The sequence below is a fragment of the Arvicola amphibius genome, chromosome 4, assembly GCF_903992535.2.
Source record: "Arvicola amphibius chromosome 4, mArvAmp1.2, whole genome shotgun sequence".
Taxonomy (NCBI): Eukaryota; Metazoa; Chordata; class Mammalia; order Rodentia; family Cricetidae; genus Arvicola; species Arvicola amphibius.
The window spans coordinates 145,033,611-145,050,815 of record NC_052050.1 but is presented as its reverse complement, the minus strand read 5'-3'; the positions used below and the strand labels follow the sequence as shown (position 1 = coordinate 145,050,815).

The 17,205-nt window shown below is 43.8% G+C and overlaps 1 protein-coding gene across 2 annotated transcripts; it reads left to right on the top strand.

The window, feature by feature from the left end:
- The first annotated feature begins 10,526 nt into the window (after positions 1-10,526).
- Thap1 (THAP domain containing 1) lies at positions 10,527-16,125 on the top strand. Of its 2 annotated transcripts, none has more exons than XM_038326614.1 (3): positions 10,527-10,854; positions 12,724-12,919; positions 14,411-16,125. In XM_038326614.1, exons 1-3 carry the CDS (start codon positions 10,784-10,786, stop codon positions 14,777-14,779), a joined length of 636 nt encoding a protein of 211 aa, XP_038182542.1. In that variant the 5' UTR covers positions 10,527-10,783; the 3' UTR covers positions 14,780-16,125. The 2 variants fall into 2 exon arrangements, with proteins under 2 accessions (XP_038182542.1, XP_038182543.1); XM_038326615.1 differs by lacking the exon at positions 10,527-10,854 and adding an exon at positions 11,249-11,455.
- Positions 16,126-17,205: the final 1,080 nt, after the last annotated feature.

Genomic DNA, 17,205 nt, shown 5'->3' with positions numbered 1-17,205 from the left:
ATGTTTTTTCCATTTTTGGTTTTTCAAGAACATTTTTTCTTGAGTGGGAAAAAAGGTTATTATCTGAAACATCCTTTTGTTTTTTTCTTTTGCCATAAGGTCTGTCTCAAAACCAGAATGGCTTTAACTTTGCTTCTGCCTCCTCTCCCAAGCACTGGTATTAAAAGCATATACCACCACACCTGGCTTGAAACATCTTTTTGATAAAACACTCAAAATCTTTTTCCAGGGGCTGGAAAGATGGCTCAGTGGTTAAGAGCACTGGCTGCACTTCCAAAGGTCCTGAGTTCAATTCCCAGCAACCACATGGTGGTTCACAACCATCTATAATAAGATCTGGAGCCCTTCTCTGGCATGCAGGCATACATGGAGGCAGAATGTTGTATACATAATAAATCTTTTTTTAAAAGTCTTTTCCCAGGTATTTGGTAGCACAATCTTTCCTTGTTACCCTCAGCCTCTGACATTTAGTAACCACTTTCCGGTGGCTTTCTTTATCAGAAGTGGCCATCCAATTGCACATCGCATTTTAAATCAATTTTGTTTGGGTATTTTAGTTTTTGTCTGGTTTCTTTACACATTATGTGTTGTGCGGGGGGGGGGGGCATGTATGTGGAGGTCATAGGACAGCTTGGGAGAGTTAATTCTCCCCATCCCTGAGGGATATCCCGGGGATTGAAGTCAGTTTGGGCTTGGCAGCAAGCATTCTCAGCTGCTGAACCATCTTACTGGCTCCTTTGTTCTCAGACAGTCTCATGTATCACAGGCTGGTCTTGAACTCCTATGTGAACAAAGATAACCTTAAACACCCTCTCCTCGCCTGTACTGTCTGCTGCAATTACAGGAATGTACACCGTGTATAGATTATGGTTTGCTGGGGGTTGAATTCAGGTCTTCCTGCATATTAGGTAAAAAGACTGATTTCTGAGCTATATCTCTAGGCCTTGTTTAGGTATGTTTTTCTTAATACCACAGTGCACCCAGAGGTCAGAGAGGATAGCTTTTCAGGAGTTGGTTCTGTCTTTCTACCATGTGAGTTCTAGCAAGTGCCTATATATATAAATATATGCACCATCTTGCCAGCTCTGTTTGGACTCCCCCCCCCCCCCCCTTTAAGACGGTCTCAATACATAGCCCTGGCTGGTTTTGATTTGACAGAGAAATGCCTGCCCCTGCCTCCTGAGTGCTGGATCCAGAGGTGTTTGTCACAACACCTGGCCTCTGTTAATGTATTCTTAAATTTGAAAACAACTTGTTTTATCTTTAAGAAAACAAATTATTTAATTCGGCAGTGTGTTGTTAATTCTGCATACAAAAGACTGAAGTTACCTCAATGCCTCTTTGTTCAGACAGGGTCTCACCATGGAGCCTTGTTAGTTTAAGTAAATCAGGTTAGTCTCAAACTCGTGGTAACCTTTTTGGGATTGCAGGGGTGAGCCACTGTACCCAGTTCTTACACAGTATCTCTTTAGAACTGGCCCTGGCCACTCATTCCTAGGCTAGCACACATCTTGCATTCACGTTTGGCTGACCCAATTTCAGTTTGTCTTTCTTTTCAGAAAGTCTTTCTCTCCTCTTTCCTGGCAAACTCAACCCTGAGAACAGTTTAATCTTCAAAGTGAAGCCTTTTAAGACAATTGATATATATGCAGTATCAGATATACTACAAGATTCTGTGTATAATTTACCATTTCATCCACGGTAGCAGCTCATAAAACTATAGTACATACGGTACAGTAATTGGTATTAGCAACTAGAATCAGAACCAAGATACTGATTCTGTGATAGTCGAGACTTTTTTTTTTTTTTTTTTTTTTTTTTTTTTTTTTTTTTTTGGTTTTTCGAGACAGAGTTTCTCTGTGGCTTTGGAGCCTGTCCTGGAACTAGCTCTTGTAGACCAGGCTGGCCTCGAACTCACAGAGATCCGTCTGCCTCTGCCTCCCGAGTGCTGGGATTAAAGGCGTGCGTTATAGGAGATTTATCACCACCACTTTTTTACTGACACTTCTCTTCCCTCCCCCATATCCCCCCAGACAGGGTTTCTCTGAGTACCCTGGCTATCCTGGAACTCACTTTGTAGGTCAGGCTGACCTTGAATGAGATCCACCTGCCTCTGTCCCCCAAGTGCAAGGGTTAAAGATGTGGGCTACCACCGCCCAGCCCCATAACCTTAACTGCGGGGGATCACTAATCTACTCTCCTTTCTACAAGTTTGTCATTTCCAAGAATAATAGTTGGGCATAGTGGTGCATACCTTTAATCCCAGCATTCAGGAGGCAGAAACAGGAGGATTTCTAAGTTCAAGACCAAGTTGGTCTATATAGTGTGTTCTGGAACAGTCAGAGGTATAGTCTAGGGGCTGGGAGCAGTTGTTACAAAAATATATAATTTGCAACCCTTTGAGTATTTTGGTGATTTTTTTTTTAAACTTGCATCATGATTTGATGACTATCCAGGTTGTGTGGGTACCAATACTTCATCCTTTTAGTATTCTGTGGAATAGATAGTCCATGGTTACTTAACCATTAGTCCACTAAAGTAATCTGATTGTTTCGGCTAGGTGGCAAGTGCTTTTAACTTGATGAGCCATCTTACTGGCTCCGACAGAAGTTTGAAGGTCACTGGCACCTAATAATTTAGATATTAATTGGCTTGTTTATTGTGCTTAGAATTAAACCCAGAGCCTTGTCTATATTAGGCAAGCACTGAACTACATTCCCGATTAATTTAGTTCATTTTGTTTGAGACAGGGTCTCACTATGTATCCTTAGCTGCCTGGAACTCTCGCTGTGCGTACCAGGCAGGCCTCAGATTCAGAGATCTTCCAGCCCCGCCTCCCTCTGTCTCCCTAGTGCTGGGATTAAAGACATGCATCGCCACATTTGGCAACATTCTTAAAGTTAAAGTTACGATAAAAAGAAAACAAGGTAGAATGTAGATTTAAACAAGCTTTTACTTTATTACTTCTTTCCTGGCTTTCTTTTGTGTATCTACATTGTACATTGAATAACACATTTTGACTGTGTATCCCCGTGTCTGCAGCAGCATCCCTTGCCCTACCCCAGTTCCAATGTACAATGAATGTACTCTATAACCCCTCCATTTTGTTAAACTATAAATGGTCCACAAACCTGGGTCTCAGCTGTGGAGAAGCAAGAGGTACTTAGGCTCTTGGACCAGTGGTTCCCAACCTGTGGGTTGAGACCCGAGTGTTAACCCTTTCAGAGGTCACCTAAGGCCATCAGAAAACACAAATATTATATTAAAATTCTTAACAGTAGCAAAATTACAAAATAATTTTTATGGTTGTGGGATACAACATAAGGAACTTTTTTATTAAAAGGTTGCAGCGGAAGGAAGGTTGAGAACCACTGCTCTTAGACAAACCACACTAAGACTTAAGAAATCTCCAGTGTCAGGTCAATAAGCTTGGAGGCCTGCCAGCAGGGGCCTAACCCATTTCATGGAATTAATATTGGCTGTATGCATTCAATCCTTGACATTAAGCAAACTTGGGTCTTACCAGCCACTGTCTGCATCTTCTGTTATATCCCATATCCCAAAATGAGAGAATGGGCACACCATGAGGAAACATGCCATCTAGTTCAAGTTTGGTGGTGCATGCTTATAATCCCATCACTCCGGAGGTAGAGGCAGGAGGATCATTGCAAGTTTGAGGCCAGTCTGGGCTATAGACTATCTGTTCAAAGTCCCATATAGTGCAGGCTTTATTCTTTGAGACTATGGGGCTATCGTCTTTCCTGTCCTTTTTTTTTTTTTTTTTTTTTTTTTAAGAGCCTGTCCTGGAACTAGCTCTTGTAGACCAGGCTGGCCTCGAACTCACAGAGATCCGCCTGCCTCTGCCTCCTGAGTGCTGGGATTAAAGGCGTGCGCCACCACCGCCCGGCTTCCCTGTCCTTTTTGAGAAAGGGTCTTGTTCAGTCTTTCTGGCCTCAAGCTTACCACGTCACTAGGTGGCACTGGATTGCTGATTCACTTGTATCCAGCTCCCAAGAGTGGGATTTCAGGTCTGTACCACCATGCTTGGCTTTCTCACAACAGTCTTTTAGAGGACATAAACCATGATGTAGTAAAGGATTAAGGGACAGACGGAGAAAAAGATGTGTTTATGCTATTACACGCATGCCACTGCACTTGGGATCAGAGGACAAATTACAAGTCATTTCTCTCCTACACTGTGGGATCTGGAGATAGAATTGAGGTCATTAGGCTAGGCGGCAAGTGTCTTTAACTCGCTGAGCCGTCTTGCTGGCTCCATCAGATGTTTTAAGGTCGCTGACATCTAATAATTTGGATTTTAATTAGCTTATTTATTATGCTTGAAATCAAACCGGTCTTGTCTATACTAGGCAAGCATGGACTACATTCTCAACCCAGTTAGTTTAAAAACACAAATTAAAGGGAAAAATAACTAACATTCAGAAAAATAGTAACCTAAGGCAGCTGCACCCTCAGAAAGAATAGGGCTCATGCTAAACTATACAAATATGGCCTTCTTGTAAAATACTAACACTAAATTGCCAGTTAAGAGTTTGGATATCTTATCAGAGGCCAGCATAAAATGCCGGGCTGATCTTTTTCCTTTTATTTTTGGTGGTACAGTGCTGGAGACCAAGGCCGAGGCCTGTGCAGTTAGGCGAATACTCTACCTTGGAGCCCAGGCCAACATCTGACATCTAACAACTTTTGTTTATATGGTTTGGAATCAATGCCAGGGTCATTCGCTAACTACAAAATGGCAGTTAAAACCAAAGTGGCTATGGTCAGTCATGCTGGATCCTTAAAATATAACACTGTACATGTGTGTTTGTGTATAAAGTGAGCACTAAGTTTCTGGGGATTCAAAACCTATTTGTGAATCCCACATTAAGGCTTTTTTTAAAAAAAAATTTACTACTATACCTTTTTCCCCCCCACACATTTAAAGTATAGTCTAGAAAGCCTGGATGTTTATCTAAAATATAGACTGGAGAGATGGCTCAGTCATCAAGAGTGATCACTGCTCTTGCAGAGGACTCAGGTTCCTACCATCTACAATGGGAATCACCCATTCCAAGGATCTGATGCCTTCTTCTGGCCTCCTTGGACACCAGGACGCACATGCACACATAAACTCACAAATACATGTGTGCACGTACACACACACACACTCTTTGGGGCACTTTGGCCCAAGGTGAAAGTGCTAGCACATCTGGGTCCTGGTAATGGTTGTATCCTCACATGGGTTTCCTGTTTGTCAAGCACCCTAATCTCACTCATGAGGACTCTCCCCAAGGTCTTGTCTTCCATCCCACCTCTACCCGCCACGACGGAGGTTAGGCTTCAGTGTGGGGACCTGGGGAACGCACAGCAGTTTTGCATTAAACCAGATGGTTCATTTCTCTTACAAATTACAGACATCTTCGTATATCTACAATAACTGACAAAACATGTTAGTAAAGTATATTTCAACTGCAATACTTGGTGTATCTGCAATCTCCCAGCCTTTGTCTTTGTTGTTTCTTTAGACAGGGTTTCTCTGTGTAGCCATGGCTGTGCTCTGTAGACCAGGTTGGCCTCAAACTCAGAGATTCATCTGCCTCTGCCTTCTGAGTGCTGAGATGAAAGGTGTGCTCCACCATCACCCAGCTATTTTCACACATGTAAAAGCACTTCTGAGACAGTGCCTCACAATGTAGACTGGCCTCAGCTTCACAATCCCCTTCCTTTATAGGAATGCTACACTATTACAACCACCACCAATTAAAATGTAGCTCTTTCATGTCTGGAACTGGCTTTTCATTTTTCCTTATATGGTCTTCTATCAGCAAATGGAGTTCTTGGCCTCTCAAGATGTTAGTTAGAATTAGCATGCTTATTTCTATTCTTTTTTCCCTTAAATGGCCACTTTAACCTTTAATATTTATTGAAAAATCAATGAATAGACCAAATGAGTATATGAACATTTATTGTTCCTTTAAGAAAAGAGCAGAGCAGGCTTGCACTTTTTGTATAGCCCTTATCTAATAAGTTCTTTAATAAACACCAAAAATTGTATAAACTATGTTATTACTAGGGTCTTCTTAATCTGGGCTCTCCTCAGCTCCCTATCCCTTTCATCTTTGCCTCCCCTCCCCAAAAGGAAAGAACTGAGATGACGCACACAGAGTAGATTAAAAGATAGGTGCTTTATTGTAGAGTACTTTTTAGAGTAGAGTGGAGCACAGTCTCAAGAGGTTAAGAGTGCACGACGGCTAAAGGGCCCATTGTACCCATCTATATTTCTTCCATTTCTAAACAGAACAGTTTTCAGAGGTCTTATGTAGGTGGTTGACAGGCCCGTCTGGTTTAACTCTTCCATGACAGCAGTGTTACATCTTTATTCTTCCCCAGAAAGCCAACTACTGTACAGTCATTTAAGATGTAACGCTCCTGGAGCCAGGTTGATTTAATTAGCCATACAGCACCACCAATGAGTTATAAACAAACTGGCCACCACCCTGTTAATTGCATCTTTCCTCTGAAGTAAGCATTCCTGACAAGTTCCAGATTAGCCAGTTGGAATGTTTTCTTTTTTAAAAGAAATTTATTTATTTACTATGTATATAATGTTCTGCCTGCATGTATGCCTCCATGCCAGAAGAGGGCACCAGATTTCATTACAGATGGCTGTGAGCCACCATGTGCTTGTTGGGAATTAAACTCAGGACCTCTGGAAAGGCAGCCAATGTTCTTAACCTTTGAGCCATCTCTCTAGCCCCCCAGAATGTCACCTTAAAAAGTATGAAATGGAGCTCTCTAGCCATTTCGATTGTAGCTCAATCGAAAGGGTGCTTCCCTAGAACACATGAATCCTTGGGTTGACCCCCTAGCACAACTGGTGAGATCATAGGTGTGGGTCCAGCACACAGGAAGTAGAGGAGAGCAGATTAGGAGTTCATGGTCATCCTTGGGTACATAATTTGGGGCTAGCATAGAGTGAGACTCGGGAACGAAACGAAAAGTGAAAATGCTTCCCTGCCTTACCCTTCGCTAAGTAAGAACTGTTATTCTAACCCCAGGAAATGATAAGAAATGGCAAATAAAAAACCAGAACAGTCAGGAGTATGTTTAAAAAGGTCAGTTAGCCGGGCGGTGGTGGCGCACGCCTTTAATCCCAGCACTTGGGAGGCAGAGGCAGGCAGATCTCTGTGAGTTCGAGACCAGCCTGGTCTACAAGAACTAGTTCCAGGACAAGCTCCAAAGCTAGAGAAACCCTGTCTCGAAAAACCAAAAAACAAAAAACAAAAAAATAAATAAAAAATAAATAAAAAAGTCAGTTATTTTTCTATTAAGCCAATAAATTTGCAGATAACATAGTAAAAACAGGGTAAAAGATATTTTATAAAGAAAACTATGTGTTTAATTCAACAGGTTTATTCTTAAAATTATATGCAATTTACCATTTTGAAATAGGATTATGCTCAACATAATAAAAGTATGTATTTCATTTTCAAGTTATGAACAAGAAGACAGACAAAAGATGAAGTTATGAACAAGGGAGGAAAACCCAGCCATATAACAATCTGACGGGTTTTACATGGACTCAATGACCACAAAGATCCTTGTATACACTTCCTTAGCGGCTTGCAATTGTAAGCACAGAAGTAGCGTAAAGGAAAGCAGGAGTCCCCTTTTGGGGTTCTTGGTCTTTTAACACAAGAATTAAAGAATGTACTCAAATGAAGCTCAAGGACTAGAGGTTAAAAGAAAAAACCCAGGCAGACAAGCTGTCAAGCTCAGCAGCTGCCTTAAGAAGAGGAAAAGCTGTGCCTTGGAAGCTGACATGGAGTCAGAAACATGGTGGGCAAGCAAGCCACACGCTGGGAAGGGAGGCTTTAGAGAAAGTAAGGAAGCCCCAAATGTCGGGGAAATCCCACTTATTAAGGAAAGCATGCTTAGAGAAGGAGACAGAAGAAAAGTAGGCAGATGTATAAAGCTGCATGGCTGTACAAGAACTCTGCAGCACTTAGGGCAGGGATTCTGGGAAGGTTAAGTACAGAATCTTGTCCCACCTATCTCTTTATCATGTCTTAAGGTGGCTCTGCCTTTCTAGGGGTAGCCCTTGGTCAGGTGACTGGCTGACCTGGCCCAACTGGGTGGTTAGGTCTTCACCAAGGCTGGAGACACTATTCTTTGGACCACAAAGTTTTTCTTAGTGGGCCTTTCCTGTGTACTAACACCACTTTTAACCTTCTCTTCCTACATCCTCGGTCTTACAACCTGCCCCCAGTTTAAGGTGCTCCCACCCCTGCCAAGTCTCCACCGTTCTCTCCTTTTCTGTGGGCAGTTCTCTCACTTTTGCATTACATAATACATACAGCTAATGCTCAAGCCAGTTGCTTAGTTTAGAAACCATGCTCCGCGCCTACCCAGCTCTCAGCCACTCTCACTAGGCTAAAGCGCTCGCACTGCGAACACACATCTTGATTCCCACCACTCTTAGCTTCTGTGCCACCACCTTCACCCCAGCTACCGCCTCTCTGCTCACCAGCAACAGCCTCTTAATTTGTGTTTTTGAATTGTGGTCTTCTCCAGTTCTTTTTTTTTTTTTTTTTTTTTTTGGTTTTTCGAGACAGGGTTTCTCTGTGGCTTTGGAGCCTGTCCTGGAACTAGCTCTTGTAGACCAGGCTGGTCTCGAACTCACAGAGATCCGCCTGCCTCTGCCTCCCGAGTGCTGGGATTAAAGGTGTGCGCCACCACCGCCCGGCTCTCCAGTTCTTAAAATAGGCAGAATTACCTTTTAAAAATATTGGTTAATGCATGAAATGGCTCAGTGGCCTCCCACTGAGCTTCATCCAAACTAATACTCGACTTGAATCCTTCACTCTTTTAACTTCATGCTATTCTCCTAGCTGGGCTCCACCACCACAGCCTGGTTTTTTTACTGGCTATCCTTTCAAACACAGCTGGTGCTATAACACATACTCCCAGTGCCTAGAATGCTCCTCCTCAGCTCATTACATTCCATCCTCTGGTCTCCAATCCAGATGTTTGCTCTTTGCATGGGATACCTACTCTCATTACAGCACTTTGGACTTTTCTCTTAATCACCCTTATTCAGGCACCTTCGTGTAATTTACGTTTTTGTTCCATCTTCTCCTCTGTAAAATATAAGCTCTATGAAGATGAATGTTACACGACTGTGTTTTAGACATAACATGCCAGCTGCATTTAGGTGCACAATATGTAAAAATAAACGAAAAAGAGGAATGATTCCTTCCTAGATCACCCACTTCATATCGCACATTCCCCCAGACCAGTCTCAGCCTCTAAACTACCTCCACTTCCATCTCAACAGTGCAGCAGAGTGGTTTGAGATGCAATCATGAGATTACATCTACACATCACATGAGATTACATACTACAACGCAGGTATCAGGGAGACACCATAACTGCTTTTGCACGTGTGAAATTACAGACTGGATCAACAGTTTCCAGACTCGGTGGTCCTACCAGGCTTTCCCAGACTGGATTCTCCTCCAACAGAGAATCGCTCCTCTGGTGGGTTGACATCTGAACACTAGCTGTCACCTGCTGCAGCTGCCACAGCCTCCAACAAATTCCCACAAGTTGTCCTCTGACCTACACAGGTGTGTATATGTATGTTCACAACGTGTATGCCTGGTGCTTAATCCCCTGGAGTTAGGGATGGTTGTGAGCAGCCATGTGGGTGCTGGGAATTGAACTGAGTTAAGTCTTTTGTTTTTTTTCTAAATCTCAGTGATACCAGGGTTTCGGCTTTAAGCAGTTGTTGAATACATTAATCCATATACCTAGTAACTTGGAAGGCAAGCCCATGTATGTAGAAGTAAAAGAGCTAGGAAATCATGGTATGTGGGTTCAAGAATCAAGTATTGCAGAAATGGTGGGCATTAAATGGACCCCTGAGGGAAGCAATATTTAAAGGGACGGAAAACAGCCTATAAGGGAGAATGTGTTCCAGCTTCAAAAGTACGGGGGGGGGGAGGATGTAAAACCTCTCTCCAGCATGAAGAATCGCTGCAGCAGCTCGCAATTTTTAGCGCAGCACAAGACACAACGGTAACAGCGTTCAGAAGTGCTTTTGCTTTCTCAACTGAGACGGAATGAGCGTTTGTCCGGGTTCCCTACTAGAAACCGGCCCCGTGGATTCTGAACCGGACCACAGGTTTGTACAAACTACACCTCAGCGGCCGCCCTTTAAAAAAAAAATACGTGTTACCAGGAACTAGCGCTTTCCCACGTTTCCTTTAGGCTTCCGGACCCAATCTGCCGTTCTTTACCAGGCTACAGCAGAAAAAGACGAACAAACCAAACAAACAGACCACTACACCACCAGCTTTTTCAGCGCGGCTCCCAAACACCCTTTCTTCCGGCCAGAGCGCAGCAGGCCCACCCACTTCCGCATTTGTGACCACGCCCCAGAGCCTCGCCTGGCCTCAGCCAATGGTCGGCTTCCCTGGGAACGTTACCTTCGGCTAATCAGAGACAACGAGCGAACTCCTCGCGAGAGGTGAGGTTGAAGCTGCCTCCGCCATCTTGAAGATGGGAGACGGGCGAGAGCTGTGGTCTTTCTGCTAAAGCAAACAACACAACGGCCAGAGTAGTCACCCCCTCCCCCGCCCCTCAGTGAGGCGATCGTCGCTATAACCGCTGACCAAAGCCACCGAGAGCAGCGAGCGTGTCAAAGCCGAGCGCGGCGACACCGAGAGCCGCCTTCACCTGCCTCCCGGGCAGAAGGGCAGTGTGGAGGCCCGGAAGGATGGTGCAGTCCTGTTCCGCCTACGGCTGCAAGAACCGCTACGATAAGGACAAGCCCGTCTCCTTCCACAAGTAGGTAACTGGCGTGCTGGGGCGGCCGGGGCGAGGGGCGCGCGGCCGGGCGGAGGCGGAGCTCGGCGCGTGTCCGCGCGAGACCTGCAGAAGGCGGGGCCCCCGGCCGGCAGGCCGGTCGGCGGGGGCGGGGACCCATGGCTGCGCGCTCCCCGGCGCGCGTCGCCGCCTTGGGCTCGGCTGGGCTGAGGCTCCGGGCGCGACTTCTCTGCCGCGGAGGCTTCCCGGCACGCGAGCGACGCCTAGAGGTCTCTCGCAGCCGTCTCGATTTCGTCACCAGCCGCGCCAGGGAAATGGTCCATAGGGATGCGCTTGATCCCTGTGGATAAAGAGGAAGGCGGGGTTCCGACCTCGCTGCTGTTGGTGGCAGGGAACCTCGACAGTAAAGTGTTGACGTCAGGGTGGACTTTTAGACCCGGTTTCAAAGAAACAACCCTACTAGGTCTCTGGGTTTTAGAGGAAGCTCTTGGTATTGCCAAGATGAACCCCAGTCTTTCAACACACGGTGATGATAATGAGGACGGTAGCACACTTGATTCAGCTGCCGCAGTGAAGGAGCTAATGCCAGCCTTTCCCACCGCTGCCAGGGCTGGCTCATGTGGTAGGTACCACAACCAAGAATCCTGGGGTGAAAATACTTCTTTGAAAGTAGAAGAAAGATGGAGAATTAACGTTACTAACGGCAATTATTAACACTGGTAATGGCCCACAAAATGTGATGTTTTTAAGCAGTCAAATTCATTATTTTATGTTTTACATTAGGTTTCTGAAAGAATTCCTGACTGTGTGCAGATGGTAGCTAAGAGATCAGATTCACTGGTGAATTATACAAGTTATCTATAGCAAAACAATTACAGAAGCAAATTTCAAAATTTCTTTCAGGTTTTTTTTTTTTTTTTGGCGAGGTGGCTACTGTTTGTGTTTAGCAAAAAAAATATTTAGTAGAAAGTGAGATTCGTGTGCTAATGTTTTCTCTCTGAGAAGAGGATAGAATATTTCCTAATACTGCTTCTTGGTTGACTGGAATTTCTGAAATTTCACACATCTTCAAACTATAGGACTAGATCAAGAAATGGTGACAGGAATAGGCATTCAGCTTGTCACCTCCCTTCCCTGTGATTCTGTTAGGATGGCTGGGGGAACTCTTAAGATACGGAGAACAGTTAAAGATATGAGACACATCAAAAATATCATTTCAGTGGCTGGATGTTGAAAATTAAAACAAAAGAAGGGTCAACACGCCTCTTACCCATTATCTAAATTATCAGTGGCAAAGGTCTCGACAGCCTTGGGAGAATTTGTGCTCCTGGCTGGGAGACGAGAGACTAAGATTTCTAAGAAGGCCCCACGGCTTTGTGCTCCTTTCTAGCTTGTGGACACCTTGCTTAGGTCTTCATGAAAAAAAGTGTAATCAGGGTCTGGCTTAGCTGTGTGGCGGAGTAATCACAAGACATAAATTGAAACATTCTTCATCTTTTTCCTCAGCACACCACCAAGTCCTTTGACGTGACAGTAAACATAAAGGGTCCCCATTACCTAGGCCGAGTTAAGTGATAAAATGTTTGCTTTATTTCTTACTCGTTTGCCTGTAATTCAGACAGTCAGGATTCAGTCATTAATATTTTGGGGGTGATTCGGGAAGAGCTAGAAATCTGTCTCGGAACACGGACTTGTGCAGCTGGATAGCACACTGGCTGTTTGCTTGGCCTGCTGGTGTCTCTTTGTGAAAAGGTCAGCCCTAATCAGCGAGCTAAGTAACTGGAGCAGGCTTCAGTCAGATCCTCCCAGGTGCCGTCACAGCAGGAGAGGAGCAGGAGAGTGGGACGATTCCGTTTATTAAAGCCAGCACTGCCCATTGTGTCTTCTCAGGTTCCCGCTGACCCGGCCGAGTCTCTGCAAACAGTGGGAGGCAGCGGTCAGAAGGAAGAACTTCAAGCCCACGAAGTACAGCAGTATCTGTTCGGAGCACTTCACCCCGGACTGCTTCAAGAGAGAGTGCAACAACAAGCTGCTGAAGGAGAATGCTGTCCCCACGATATTCCTCTGTGTTGAGCCACATGACAAGGTAACCAGGCTTTCAACGTGGGATCCTTTCGTTTTCTTTCCTCCTCTCTGTTCTCCTCCCCTCACATCCGTTGTGGGAGGCAGGCGCTTAAATAGCCCAGGCTGGCTTTGAGCTTTGTGTAGCTGAGGCTGAGTTGGAACTCCCCGTCTTCCTACCTCTGCCTTCCAAATCCTAGAAGCACTGGTTTGGGGCTGTACACTATAAAGTTTATGACGCTGATGTGTTCATGGTAAAAAATTTTGTAGAAATCAGGGAAGTGTTAAGAAAACAAGCGTATCTGAAACCCATCATTGGACGGCAACCACTGTTGGGGCTCAGTGGCTAAGAGTTACCCTCCAGAGGACCTGAGTTCAAGTCCCAGCATCCACATCAGGTGGCTCACAATTCTTAGAACTCCAGCTCCAGGGGATTCAATGGCACACACATACATTCACACATATACATGTGATTAAAAATAAATCTTTTTAAAGGAAAAAAACCCACATGTAATAATAATACACATTTTAAAAACATAGAATTTTATGTGTTAAATATTGCACACTGAAGAACTCAGTCAAGTTTTGTAAATTAAAAATAGTTCTGTGTCTTTATTTACATGTTTTTAAGTTTCGTTTTTCATTATTGATGACATTTTCTTTTCAAATTATTTTTCTCCCGTTTTAGGTATTTAGTATTTGCCGATATCTAACTAAATCACTTCGTCTGTTTGACAAATCCCACTTTAACTTCAAACAGAGAAGTTGAATGAGCACTGAAAATGCCCCGTGGTGGCACACACCGGCAATCTGATCATCAGGGAGAACAAACCAAGATAATTGCCACAAGTTTGGAGCTAGCTTGGTATAAATTTAGTAAGTTCTAGGCCAGCCTGGATTATACAGTAAGGAAGCCTCAAAACAAACAAAACCCACCCCAAATTGGTGCCAGGTAGGGTTACACATTACTGTTATCCTGGAGCTTGGGTGGCCAAGGCTGTAGGAGCTCAAGTGTGAGGCAGCCTAGGCTACACAGCAAGACCCTGTTCTAAAAATTCCCAAACAAGCCAAAGCCTAATGTTGAAACTTTTAGCTGGGCGGTGGTGACGTACGCCTTTAATCCCAGCACTCGGGAGACAGAGGCAGGCGGATCTCTGAATTCGAGGCCAGCCTGGTCTACAAGAGCTAGTTCCAGGACAGGCTCTAAAAAAGCTGCAGAGAAACCCTGTCTCGAAAAACCAAAAAAAAAAACAAAAAAAAAAAAAGAAAAAAAAAAGAAAAAAGAAACTTTTAGCCTGCAAGACATAGTTTTAGTGGTAAAAAGCTTTGCCTTGAGGCCCTGGCACCCTGAAATCCATGCCAGTACAGTGAAAACCACCTCCAACATAATCCGTTTTCTCATTTTGGAATTTTTCTGTACCATGGAGTGACAAAATCTAATGCTAAAACTCTGCAGATAGTTTGAGGCCATTGTTTAGTAACTAAACTCACATCTGCTTGTGTATTGCTGTTCTAGAAGGAAGATCTGGACCCCCAAGAACAGCTTCCCTCTCCTCCTTCACCCCCCGCATCCCAGGTCGATGCTGCTATTGGGCTGCTAATGCCTCCTCTCCAGACCCCCGATAATCTCTCGGTTTTCTGTGACCACAACTACACCGTGGAGGATACGATGCACCAGAGGAAGAGGATTCAGCAGCTGGAGCAGCAGGTTGAAAAGCTCAGGAAGAAACTCAAGACTGCTCAGCAGCGGTGCCGCAGGCAGGAGCGACAGCTGGAAAAGCTAAAGGAAGTCGTGCACTTCCAGAGAGAGAAAGACGACGCGTCAGAAAGGGGCTACGTGATTCTCCCACACGACTACTTTGAAATTGTTGAAGTACCAGCGTGAGAAAATGAGATGTGTTAGTGGGACAAGACCACGTGCTCCCTTTAGCCTACTTACAGGAGTTCATTTGAAAAAATAGCACTTGATTACTTGTTTAAAAAAATCAGAATATTTTTTTAAAATAAATTAGTTATATACTGTAAAATTGTAAATTTTTTGTTTGTAATTTCAGAGTTTTTACATTTTAACAAAATATTTAAAAAAATTCTTAGACCACCAATATAATGTTGTATATTGGTTTCAAGATGGTGGATTGTTTTTCATTTGAGTATTTATAGAAATAATGTACAAATGAAAAGTAGAGAGGATAATGGTGCGGTGAAGATGATTTAAGTTTAAAAGTTAAAATTAATGTCCTTTATTGAGAGAACTTATTCTAATTTAAATCAGAAGCGTAAGAGATCATAGGACAGCCTCTCAGAATATAGAGATGTACATACACATTTGTATTTATAGTCAGGGTTTCATTTATTTTTCTCAATCACTTGTCAAAATAAACTGTCAAGTCAACATTTGAGGAAAACAGTATTTTGCTGTCTTCAGACGAGAAAAGTCATTCCATATTTAATCAATAACTTCATAAAGTAGATTTTTTTAAAAGTGGATCCTTTTCTTCCATGGCTTTATAAAATTGGAAGTGTATCTTGGGGAGTGAGGGCCTCAGCGCGAGGCATTGTCACCAGCAAGGGAGACTTGGGCCGGCTACGTGGCCCCTGGGTGAAGGTGCTTGTCATGCAAGCCTGGCCACCCGGCAGCCCAAGTGTGACCCCTGGGGTCCATGTAAAGGTGGAAGGAGAACACTAAGCTCCACACGTTGTCTTCAGACCTCCACGTGTGTACTGTGGCGTGTCTGCACACTTGCAAACCATAAACTCGGGACCTGGTTCCTGATAGGTTCTCATTATCCCCTAGCTAAAGGCATTTTAGGTCTACGACTGTAGTTCATCTGCATTCAAACCTCTAACATTTTAGTGGAGTTTGGTTTGTATCAGAATATGATAATTTTCCCCTTAACTGTTTGATTTTGGTCAAGACATTGCATAAAAGTGATTTTTCCCTTAAATGAGAAATTATATCTAATTTACTTCAAGTGGCTTATGTTCAACAGTAACGTGCTGTGTTTATGACCTCAAGTGTTGAGAATTAACTATTGCAGTTTCTGTTCACACTGTGGATTGTGTTCTGCCTCTGTGAGAAAGCTTACGTACATTTGAAATGAAAATATGTTCTAAGTAGACAAATACAGAAGAATTATTTAGGTTTAGGAGAACCATATTTTATATTTCAGAGCACACTGTAGTTGACGAGCAGACCTTTGAAGACAGTATTAAAGATATGCTATTCAAGTATCTCTTGTGGATCTGCTTATTTCTGACTTACTGCCATGCTGAGCATAGGTAGCACTTTTAATTCCTGGAAATCTGATAGTTTTATGAACGTCTCTTTTCTGGTGCTGAAGATTTAACACGTCCTTGAGCAAGCCAAGCAAACACCCTACCTCCAAGCTATCCCAATCTCTCCATTCTCTGTCATTATTATTAGTTTTTTTTTGAGACAGGGTCTCAATATGTAGCTCTGCCTATCCTGGAACTCATTATGTAGACCAGGCTGGCCTTGAACTTATGGAGAGCAAGCTGCCTCTGTGTCCCTAGTTCTGGGATTTAAGATGTGCACCACCAAGCCTGGCCCCCTAATATTAATTTTCTAAAGATGTATTTTATATGACTGGAGAGATGGCTCTGAGCATGGTCCCCAGCAAGCACATGGCAGCCTACAGCCTGCTGTAACTCTGGCTTCTGGTGGTCTGATGTTCTCTTCTGGCCTCACTGTGCAGACCAGCAAACATCTGCCTCCCTCTGCCTCTGCCTCCCAAGTGCTGGGATTAGAGGCATTCTCATTATGCCACCATGTCTGTCCCAAGCCCTTTCGTTTTTCTGTTTTTGAGACACAGTTTGGCTTTGTATCTCTGGCTGGCTTTGAATTATGTACCCTCAGCTGTCAATTCATAGCAATCCTGTCTCAATTTCCCAAATGCTGGGGTCACAAGTGTACATCACTATGCTCCGTGTGGATCAGTAGTTTAAAGGTGCAAAATGACTGGATTTGCATAGCATATGAACTCTGTTTAGAATCAACTGAGGAATGGGAGTGTCTTCACTGGATACTCATGGAACCGATTTTGTGGTAGACAAGCACAACTGTTAGGACAAACAAGTAGAAGCTAAATTTAAGAGACTGCAGCCCAGGAACATAGATTTGGATCTCTCCAAATACCATGTAACAGTGAGGTAGCAATTTTCATGAACTTTGTAGCAACAGAACAAAGAGAATGAAAGAAAATGGGCCCCCTAAGGGGGCGCACTATTAGGAGGTACGGTCCTGTTGAAGTATGTCATCCTGGGGATGGGCTTTCAGCTCTGCTCAAGAGT